Source organism: Diadema antillarum, unplaced genomic scaffold (assembly GCF_040938485.1).
Source record: "Diadema antillarum isolate AM-2024a unplaced genomic scaffold, OU_Dant_1.0 seq00000069_RagTag, whole genome shotgun sequence".
Classification (NCBI taxonomy): Eukaryota; Metazoa; Echinodermata; class Echinoidea; order Diadematoida; family Diadematidae; genus Diadema; species Diadema antillarum.
In genome coordinates this window covers 2,043,762-2,055,965 of record NW_027271168.1, presented here as the reverse complement: position 1 = coordinate 2,055,965, position 12,204 = coordinate 2,043,762, and the positions used below count along the sequence as shown (strand labels likewise).

Genomic DNA, 12,204 nt, shown 5'->3' with positions numbered 1-12,204 from the left:
TGATTTTTTCAGTACTTTTTCCCAGGACTTTTACCAAGTGGATGAAGAACACTGCATGTCATTAAAAGGATATACTAAAAAAGAATATGCCAATAGTATACTGACTTTTAAATGGTATCATGATAAAGGGCAGAAATTGAAAATGCTATGACATGCCACTTCTTGGTTACTCTGTCAAAAGAACAATACTGTAAATAATTCACCATGTGAATGATTATACTCACCTCAATCAGTAGACAACCTTTCTCTTCATGAGGACAGTGAGACAGGTAATGATGGAGAGGATGAAAATGACGATGAGAAGAACGTACGTGGTCGACGATTTCTGAAGGAACTCTTGAAAAGGGCTGGCTATGGGACCCTCTGTCAATAAAGCACCAATGGACAACGGTAATGTTTGTTACTTCCTGGTTCATTTTCCCTTCATTCTCATAGTAGTGTCTGTTTTACAGCTTGCCTTTTTTCTTCTTTTTCTGTTTTCTTTCCGGAACTAGATACTACTAACGCAAATTCTGTCTAGTTGTAATTCCTTACGAAGAGAGCAATTATGACAAATTCTTTGCTGATACATAGCATATATTTCGATTTAAGTCTTTCCTACCTCAATGAAAACACTCTATATACCTTTAGGCAAAACCTTGCAGACTATATACCTATAGAAATGCGAAATAAATCACATGTACTGTTCAAAGTAACTATCAAGTGTGTTGTTCCAATTTCATGGAAACCTCGAACACAGGCAAGGTGTCCGTAATGGCGAACATCCGATAAACATTGGATAACAAGTACATCACCCGTTTGTATAGATTTCAATCAAAACTTTCGGTTACCCTCTGGTGTCGCTGGGCTCTTGCATTATTATCTTCTTATTCAGTACTTTGTGAAGTTACTGGGACATTTCTGATCCCCACCATACACACAGATTTACAAGTGAGATAGATTTAAGAACGTTGTAATTTTCGTTACTTACATGGTGAAGGGATCACATTGTATGCTTTGCTTCTTCAAGAGTGATAGCTTTTGTTACTTTCTGACTTTCAAGGACCTACAAAATGTCAATGCATGCTGACTTGTATTGATATATGATGCCTTGATCATTACTTATTTAGTCAATAGATTATCTAAGTATGTGCCATAATTATGTTCATGATATTTTTTGTTCTTGTTACTTCCACATAAAAAACCCACAACAAAATTTTTCAACCAAGGTTCTGCCGATGACATCATCTACTGCTAGATGCAGTCTAAATTATCTCCTGCTAATATGATTGCCACAAGACATTGGGATGCACTTTCCCTAGATTGAGCATAACATTTCTATACGATGCGAGTTTTTCAGTCGTATTTGTAATTTCTTTAACATACCAGAAAAAGTTTCTTTTCGGCAATGTTCCATCCATGACAACGTATCTCCAACTCCGTTGGTGGCAGAACACGTGACATTGATGCAGTCATCGGGGAGTGGAGACAGGATCGCTGAGGCACAGCTGGAGGAGGACAAGGTGTCTTTATCAGCTGTAATGGTGTATGTGTGGAGATGTGGGTAAGGCTGGTCAGAGATGTTAACATGACAGGTGATGATTAGAGTTACCAGGTTCCATTTACCTCTGATTTCAGTCGTCTCGATCCTAAGGATGTTGCCAACAGGTTGTTCGGGGCCGGGTTCTACAATGAGATCGAGAGATGATTAATTGGGAGGATACAACATGAATACCCTGAAGGTTCCTTTTCATAAAGCCAACAAAGATACTGAAAGTGACATGAAACGTGAGTATAGGGTCTGTCTCGATGGAGGAGACTTTGCAGCGACTGAAGCGACTGATCAGCCGCCACGACTCGTGCTAATCTAGGGACCATGAAAGGGCAAGCACTCTCACCAAGAAGAAACAAAAACTTTTCGTCTTAAAGTTCGGAGGCATCACAGTAACATCACGGCGACATTTCCGTTTGGTGGGTCTAGGCAAGCTCAAGGAGACGTCTCGGAGACCTCGTGGACAAAATATCCGCGACTAGAGGAGATGTCTCCGATAAGTAGCAGAGACGTCTCCGAAACCAGCTGAAAAAGTAAAGGTCTCCGAAAAAATCGAACATGTTTGACTCTCTCGCGACTCCCTAGAGCCCAGAATAGTTTCCAGGAGACGGCTCGAAGACGTCGCGGAGTCGTCTCCGCGAGTCGAGTCGAGTCGCCAACAAGGTTGCCACCTAGCCTACAAGCAAATGAGATACCCACTTTTATCTGCGGTTTTGACTTTGATTTTCAGAAAGCTTTTAATATTTCCTTTCATTTTTCTTGACACTCACAACCGAAAAAGGAGGCATTGTAAACAATTCATATAGCCGTTTTCTGTACCATTTGTAAAATGTGCTTTGTAGCAATATATTGGCGTCATCCTATGACCTAGACACCCACGACTCATACAGCCCACGAGTCGTAAAAACCACGAGCTAGAAGCCATGTAAAACAGGCCCACGAGCAACACACTAGGCAAAATTTCCCTAGTGTCTATCTCGTGGACTAAGTTGCACATGCTCGTTGGCCTGTATATTTTTCTTGTCGAGCTCGATCTAGGGCCTTGTTCACGAAGCATCTAGCTCCTGGCTGTATGACTCATGAGCTGTAGAACTCTTGGGCTGTATGACTCGTGTACAGTATGACTTCGTTGGCAGTATGAATCGTGGGTTGCATTACTCGTTGGTGTCTACTTTGTGACGTGCACTCGTGACATTTACCTGTCTGTGGGGGACAGTAGGTCTTGGTCGCTTCAGTCTCTCCGTATTCATTTATACCAGTACACACGACATCGATGCATGTGGTCGGTTGAGGGTCAATCGTCACCGTAGGAGAAGCTGAATCGGAAATCACGTTGTCTTCTACTGCAATGAGGTACGTGTTGATTGGTGGAAAGGGTTGGTCTTCTGGATCCACGTGACAAGTAATGATGAGGCTTGGTTCGTACTCATCATTCTCTTGAGTCTCAAACTCCACACTGATGACTCCTTCTGATGGCTTATCTGTTGGATATGATTATTTGTTATCAATGTCCAAATCGGCAGTTGGTGACCAATGACAAATAATGATAAATACGAGGTAACTAAGTTGAAATGTGATCGCCTTAGATGGACAGTGGGGGGGGGGGGGCAGATATGGTTTTAACAAGATGCTTAAAATTCGTAGGAGGTTAACCTTGATTTCCAGGCATTCAGTAAGCATGTGTTAAATAAACAAAGACTAGCCGTTTTATACCAAGGTTGTTGTTAAAACTAACAACAGTGTTAGTGACATTTAAGGTGGCTTTGTTGATGGCTTCCATAAGCCTAATGGGTCCGCATGGTTGGAGAAAGGGTATCAACAAGGATGCATTATAGCTTTATGATTTAACACACTGCGTAACATTGATGAGAGCGTGAGTGAAAACGTATACACTTAACACTTAAAGAGGTTGTTCGACTACGACGAACTTATAAAAAACAAATACCTATGTTTAAATTAAAATCTCCCAACGAGTTCTGCCTCATTGGCATAGCTCACAACTTAGTCCAGACTGTATACAGACTATAGTTACCTTGAGGACAGTGTGTGCGCGTGGCTGAGGTTGTTCCAATCCCGTTCGTCGCGGAGCACGTGAGTTCGATACAGGCGTTGGGGCGTGGTGAGAGGATGGCTGAGGCGCTGCTTGATGACGATAGAATTGTATTCTCAATCCTGATGGTGTAGGTGTGGAGGTACGGGGACGGTTGATCAGTGAAGTTCACGTGACAGGAGATGACCAGATTAACCAGGTTATCCTCGCCTTTAATCTCTACAGCATCGATGAATAAGATGTTCTCTCCTGGGGGTGTACCGGGACTTGGAGTAATACATGGAGTGATGGACCGGGAGGGGGACGGGGTTACACCACCTGTTAAAGTGTAATTGCACATTATCCAGTCAGTGTTAAGACTTAAAAGACAAACCCGACAACCCTATTTCGAGCGTAATCGTGGATCATATAAGAGCGCAAGTCTAATCTTGAAGGGGAAATCATGGTTGATGTGGGAGTCTAAGACGATAAATACAGCTACAGAAATGCACATGTCAAGTGCATTACGAATCAATCATTTTTAGGGTTCGCTTCGAGTCCTTAGACCCTAATCCATGCACGCATGTGTTTCATATCTTATTTAAGCGGGTTCCCACTATCACGATTGGCGCCACGATTGAAATCGTGGTCTTAATCGAAAAGCAATCGTGGTGATCTTATCAGATCCTATTAGATTGTATCAGATCTTGAGGTCAATCGTGGCAATCGCGTTAATCGTAGAAAATTTTTGGACGGTTCGAAAATTTTCTACGATTAACACGACTAATTTTTGATCGTGCTCATCGCATCAGATTGTCTTAAATCGTATCAAAACGCATGAAATCTTATCTAATCGTGCTTCTTAATCGTGTTGATCAGGATCGACTTTTTCACTTTCCTTCTGCTTATTTTATTTTACTCACAAATCGTACATATTTTGTATTCCGCGAGGTTAAGGGAGGGTTGGAACAATTGAATATAAAATAACAACACCACTGAAACATCCACCATACTCCACAAGTTTACTTTTGTGACCTTTGAAAAGTGACCATTGTCGTGGATGCAAGGTCACTCGTTCATGACTATAAATATCACTGTCATTATTTTTCACATAAAAGTTAGTCTATAAGTATAGCAATACCCCTGCGAAATAATTTTGCTTAAGACTTTTTTTTTGTCAAAAAGTGACATTATTTTAAGGGAATTACCTTTCTGTTGTGTGTATGGCGGTTTTGTTCAACACTATTAAATAAAACAATAAATCAAGCCAAACCAACCAAACTTTCAATGCCCCATGAGATAGCGACATTTTGAAAGAAAATGCATATGATACGTACTATGTGAATATGAAATCAAACACACAAGCAATGCTATCAGTTCGGCCAACTTTCTTATATTGAGCTTATACAACACTTATTATGTCAGCATTCAAAACGATTTCATCTTTTTTTTTTAGATTCAATTTCATCATATTTTCTTCATGTATTTCAAAGAAAGGTAAAAACATATGTCTTGATCTTTTTTTTCTGGAGAAAATGGGGCAATGATCCGATCTTGTGTATTCGTTTGTTTGTTTGTTTGTTTGTTTTTTTTTGGGGGGGGATGAGCACGTCGATTCAATAATCTATTAATTTCTTTAGGTTTAATTAAATGAGGGACTATCTGAGGTTGTGGCTGGCCTAGGTGATGCTTTCTATCTGATGATAACGTAATTGTCATTCGTAATACTGCAAAGGTCACGTTCTCATCATCCTCAACCTGTCAACCCTTGCCATCATCAGTGGTTGTGGATAGTTCGCCTAATCACTCTGCAGAAGTTAAGGACACAATGAAATCCATCGTCAGCCGGGACTATGATATTCCCATTCGGGTCCAATCGCACGTTAAATGGGGTTGCTTTTGACCCCGATCGTGAAAGATATCGTATCTTATCTCAACAGACCGCATTGATTCGCGGTATTCGTATTGGAACGTCTCATAACGTAGCTGCACGCACCAAATCGGGGATCCCGATCATAATAATAGTGGTAGATCGGAACCAATCATGGACTCAATCGGAACAATCCTATCTGGTCGTATTTGAACGGGAGACCAGATCGTGACAGATCATATTGCTTGAAATAGACCAATCGTGACCACATCGCATCCAAGCGAAGCAACACGTATTGACTCGCATAACCTCGTATCCAAACGTGAAATTTCAGACGAGTTCAACGAAACTTCCACGATCAGTTACGAATGTCCAATCGTGGCGTTCGTAATAGATCGTGCGATAGTGGGAACCCCGCTTAGCAATATCATAAGGAGGACATAAATGGATTTAAGTAAATTTTAGTCGAGTAAATTGTATGACAGTGAACATTTCGACACTGATTTTTGTTTGTGAATATAATGTTCCTTGTTGTAAAGCCATGAAAACTGCACATTAGTACAAAAGGTGGCATTTATTTGGTTTTCTAAATGCACACTATCAAAGTGATATAGGTATGATAGAACGGGTGATGACGCGATGTTCGTTATTCCAAAGTTATTTTGATCACGTTAGTGCTATAATGAATTAAAGTTCGTTATTCCGACACGTCTTATGATGACTGAATCGAGTATGTTAAAGCCTCTAATCGTAAAAGAGTATTAGGCCCTACATGTATTTACATATGATATTTACGTAGGGATCATTTTTCAATAAACCTACTTTTGTACTTCTCATGATTCCACCACGACCGTGTATTTTTTTATGCAAACTTTGTAAACCCAATACTATGAGTAATGATTGAAAGTGGAAATAAATGAAATGAAGTGACATGGCATGAAATGAATTACTGGAAATAAGGAAAAACGTGACAAAAGCGTGATGATTTATGTAATCAAAGGAAGGAAGACACCAAATCGCATTTTTTCCAGTACGGGTTCACTGAATTCATAAACGGACTCAGTCGTAAAACCTATTTTCTACTTGGAAGAAATATAAGTCTGGCTACATACTATTATCGAAATGACACATATTGTATTTCTTAATTCTCTTGATACTAAAGATTTCTTTAAATGTAATTTAAGTTGTTAACAGAGGAATGTTAACGAAGGCTATATTTGGTTCCTTTTTCTTAAGTATATTTCCTGTGGAATTCTTTATCAATACAAGTTTATCAATTTTTTTTTCTAGCTTCCCATTAACCATGGTACCTCATAAATACGTTTCATCACCTTCAAGCTTCAAGGTGTTTGGGTTTGTGCTGTGGTGTTATGAATACACATTTTGTCTCTCAAATAAGTCTTTAGATCTTTTTTGTTTGTTTTGTTTTCAGAAAAATGCGGAGGAACTTATTCATGTAAATTTCGTATATGAATATGAATTCATCAGTACTATGGATAAATAATATGTACAATATATGATTATGCAGTAATCATAATGTCATTGGCATACGTGTACTGATATCCAATTTGATAAATTCACCTGTAACCTCCAGAGTGGCCGAGCGCACAACACCGTAGACATGACACTGAAGTATACTACCGTTGTTAGCTGTGGTTGGGGTGAATGTCAGTCGACTGGTGATGTCATAGTAAGTCAAGAGATCAGCTCCGTAACCCAGACCTGCATTCAAATCTGCGTTCCTGAATATTGCGTCCGCAGCTTCCTGATCTCCTGTAATACAATTTAAGATATTATATTGTCTCTCAGCCATCGGTACATCGTCTACTTCCGACACCATGAGAGCACAGTGACCATTATCATCTGACATCTGCTATTACAGACAGCAGTGAAAGGAAATTGTCAGAAAGAGGGACAGTGATATAATTATACTTCTTGCATGTCTTTAAGTTTGTTTGTTTGTTTGTTTGGTTTATTTCTGCATTTTCTTTCTCCGAATACAATTGCAAATGAAAACAAAATGATACAGATACATACAAATCAATAAAAAAAAATCATTTGCGTAACAACATTCAGTCTGAAGTGGCATAATTATGAATCAAAATAACATATTAAGGCTTACTGTATCTAATAACAAAGGAGAAATCAATACAGGGGACCGTCATCATAAGCAGAGCTTGACGTGGATGTCTCATAAAATGCTCGGCCTTTTGAACCGATAGACCAACTACTTAAACTTTTTATTTTCAAAGGCTTTATTTCATCAAGTCATAAACGATAATTTGTATACTCTGTGTTTTTTTCGAAACTTGATGGCGTCTTACACATTTCTTTACTCTTTCCAAAATAGAAAAAGAGAAATTTTATAATCAAGTTTATGTGTCGTCATAATGGAGTCAGTACGTAGCAGGGGCGGATCCAGGAATTCTGTAAAGGGGGGGGGGGGGGCGTGACTAATATTTCTAGTGCCACTTCCGGGTTTCATTTCATTGTTTTTCTTTTTATTTCTTTTGTTTTCTACGAAAATTAAAGGGGGGGGGGGGGCGTGCGCCGGTTGCGCCCCCCTCTGGATTCGCCACTGCGTAGCATCTTGCAAGTACTGTTACCGGGGAAGTCCATCTTGACAATTGGTTTGTGTGAATCATTAGAAGCAGTAAAACAAGTGGAAAATGCAGGACAGTGGAAGTTTGAGCAAATTCTGTTCAAGCTCTGATTACTTAAGTTGTGATCAATCAAAGACAAATTGGTAATTTTATAATGTCACACACGAGTTCAAGCAATATTTTCTCTGGACTATGTAATGTAGAATTTTTCATTCTCCCGTCTATTGCAGATTGCAATCATTGTATTTTTTTTCTGTACAATCCCCATTGAAAAATGGATATTCAAATATAAATAAAAGGGGGAAATAAACAGATTTAATGGAGTTTTTTGCACTGATCACGGAAAGTAAAAATGCTATACAACACAAAGTCGTAAATTTCTGTTTGATTGGTCACATCAACAAAATTGTATAACATTCTTGTTTTTAATCAAAATACAGTCAAATTTCTACTCTCATATTCCCCTCATTTTTATGGTTCTATTCAAACCAACTTATTTTTTAGGTGGAACGTCCCCTTTATTGCTTATAATTATTGGAAATTCCAGTCATGATTAAAATTTTGGTAAACGATGAGATTATTTGAAACCTTGACAATTCAATTTTTAAGTAAATTTTCCCTCTCAATTGCAATGGGAAAAACTCTCTGAGTGAGTGTAACAGTACAAAGTGTTATTGTCACTGGTGTGGGAAGGTAAAAAACAATCATGTTTGGAATATTGATAGGTCTGCCAGAATTTGTATAATTACTCGAATTTACGATCTAAGATAATCTAATTAAAATTTGATTTAAGTTCGATGCTAAAATTACAATATACGTAGTTCAAATTTGATGAATTAGAGGTTTCAACAAATAAAATTTGGACATGACATCGCCGAATTATGATTTTTGTACTTTGGTTGAAACCAAAATAGCAAGCGAGAAATAGAATACTTTGTGACACTAGAGTGAAAAAAAAAACCCCAAGAAGACAAGAAAACAACACTACTGATAAAAAAACCCCCAAAATATGTGATATATATGAAATTAACTCACGTTCTCCATCACATCGAACGCCTACGTCATTGTTATGCCCACAACTGGAGTAATGGGAGCATCCCCACGGGAATCGACTGCACTCTAAAAGCGAGTTTTTATCTGACGTGGGACAGTGAATTATGCTGTCTAACCAAACAGGGCCCGATCCTTGTCCGAATTGAGCATTGAGATGGACCGATGCAGCCCCCGAGTACCCAAGCTGTCTACACACAGCGTGAGCTGCGTTCATATCCCAACCAGTGTCACATGCCGTGCCCCAGACTCCGTCACAGAATATCTCCACTCGCCCTTCATGTTCGTCAGACCCTCCGACAAGTCTCACTGAAACATGTGGAAAACATTAAGTTGTGTTGGTTATTAGGTGATCCGAGAATCCTCTCGGATCACCTTCTGTATCTGTACTGATTAGGTGATCCGAGTATCCTCTCGGATCACCTTCTGTATCTGTACGAATTCTTTGTTGGTGGTTCTTCTTCTTCTTCTTCTTCTTTCTTTATTTCTGGACAAAATTTGTGTATCGATTAGCTCAGAAAGTGTTCTTCTTATCAATTTCAAACTTATACCATATATGTATCATGTCCCAAAGACGACGGGTCTAATAAAATCATAGTGATCAGTCGACCGTGACGTCACTATGACGTCATTATATGAAAACACATTCTCAATCATATCTCATCAATGGAATGGAATTTTTCAATGAAATTTACGTCACATATATTTCAAGTTATGCGCATTCTACTCATATTCTCAAAATTCATATTTTCTCTTAAAACGCGCGCGTACGCGCGCGTTGAAATATTTGTATGCTCAAATCGAGCTCAAATTTTTTTTGCACACGTTTCAGACCATTTGGAGCATTTTTTGAAAAATTGAAAAAATCGGACGGACGCGTACGCGCGCGCACATATACGCATGCACAGCTCATATGCAACTGAAATTTCTTGTTTTTTTACGTTTATCGGATGCCTGAAATGTCAAGGAATATTTCTACCAAGTTTCACGTCAATCCGACTCAATATGACGTCATACGGGCCCGTCAAAGTTGAAATTCCGCGCGCGCGTCAATGGCGATATACAGTGCAACAATGCCAAAAAACCGCCAATTTTAAATCCGATATTACTCGTCAGGATGGACGGTGACCCCCCATTTTCTTTTCATATTCTGAAAGCTGATGAGTTGTACATGTCATTTCATGGGTTGGCGATGTTGAAAAAATGATTAAAAGATATCAAATTTCTTAATAAAATAAGAAAAGTAAATTTTCAATATGACGTCATCAAGTTTCAAGTTCACTCGAGCGTATCACACTAATCCTTTGCCAATTTTCACCCAGATTTCAGTATGATGTAGCTTATTAAATACTCTTTCATTAATGTAATAACAACATTTTGATTGGATGACGGCATCACCTCGTAAAAATGGATTGAAAGTAATCTTGTCAAATTTGACCAGTTTACGTGTTATCTCTATGGGAGTGCAGTTTTTCTGGAAATGAAAATTGACATGACTATCTTTATCGAGCACTAGCTCCCTTTTGCTTCGGTGAATTTCTCCCAGATTTTAATATGTTGTAGCTGAGACTTTGGGCTATCGGTAATGTGCCCTCCATTTTTTCATTTGATGTCGGGATCACGTCCAAAAACTTGGTTGAAATTAAAGCTTATCTTCGATGTATTGAGATATTCCTTTCTTTTTGCATCTTTCTTTGCAATAACTCGAGAAAAACAAGCTCTATAAGCATAATATTTTGCACATGTTTAGTTCATGTCACGTACATTATTTCATAAAATAACAACTACTTGATCAGACACCATCTTGGGTATGTAAATTAGGGTCAAAGGTCATAAATGTTTTATCTTGTATCTTGGTGAATACATGTCCTATCTTTCCCATATTTTGCACACGCAAAGACCATGTTACAAGAATCATTTAACAAAATAACCACTTTTTGCTCAGATGCCATCTTGTCTGTGCAAAGTGGGGTCAAAGGTCATATGTACTTTTTTCGTCTATCTTCGTTATGACGTGTTATCTCTATGGGAGGGAATTTTTCTAGATGTGAAAATTGACATGGTTGTCTTTATCGAGAACTAGCTCACTTATCCTTCAGTGAATTTCTTCCAGATTTTAATATGTTGTAGCTGAGAGTTTGGGCTATCGTATTATGCAATTTGTTTTTTCATACAACGTCGGCATCATGTCAAAAAACTTGGTTGAAATTAAAGCTTATCTTCGATGTTTTGTGATATTTTTTTCTGAAACTTTCTTTGCAATAACTCAAGAAAAACAGCCTTTATCACCCCCATATTTTGCACATGTTTAGTTCATGTCACGTACATTATTTCATAAAATAACAACTACTTGATCGGACACCATCTTGGGTAGGTAAATTAGGGTCAAAGGTCACAAATTGTTCATCCTGTATCTTGGTGAATACATGTCCTGTCTTTCCCATATTTTGCACACGCAAAGGGCATGTTACAATAATCACTTCACTAAATAACCACTTTTTGCTCAGATGCCATCTTGGGTGTGCAAAGTGGGGTCAAAGGTCAAATATACTTCATTCTGTATCTTCGTTAGTGGATACGGAATTCGGTACCAAAGATGGCAAGTCTGACTTCCTTTTCTAAATGAGAATCCAAACATCACACGGCCAATGTCTCCTCGACACAAATGAAACCGGTATGGTCATGCCTATTGGGAGCAGGACTCAAATCATTGATTTTCGAAGAGATCGGATCACCTAATTTGTCAGTGTTGACAAATTCCGGTTCTAGTTAGGTGATCCGAGTATCCTCTCGGATCACCTTCTGTATCTGTACGGATTCTTTCTTCTTCTTTCTTTATTTCTCCCCAAAAGTTGTGCAGAGGTTAGCTCAGAAAGTGTTATGCCTATCAAGTTCAAACTTATACCATGTATGTATCGTGTCACAAAGACGGCAATCGAACTAAAATCAAAGTGATCAGTCGACCGTGACGTCACTATGACGTCATTATATGAAAACACATTCTCAATTATATCTCATTAATGGAATGGAGTTTTTCAATGAAATTTACGTCACATATATTTCAAGTCAAACGCATTCTACTCATATTCTAAAAAATTCATCTATACCTTAAAACGTGCGC

General features: G+C 38.5%; 1 protein-coding gene across 1 annotated transcript; it reads right to left on the bottom strand.

The window, feature by feature from the left end:
- Positions 1-229: 229 nt before the first annotated feature.
- On the bottom strand, positions 230-8,049 carry LOC139725975 (uncharacterized). The gene is made up of 6 exons (XM_071637058.1): positions 8,037-8,049; positions 7,012-7,203; positions 3,564-3,899; positions 2,731-3,012; positions 1,366-1,665; positions 230-363 (listed from the first exon to the last, which is right to left on the bottom strand). The coding sequence occupies exons 1-6, from the start codon at positions 8,047-8,049 to the stop codon at positions 230-232; spliced, it is 1,257 nt and encodes a 418-aa protein (XP_071493159.1).
- Between the last annotated feature and the right edge of the window lie 4,155 nt (positions 8,050-12,204).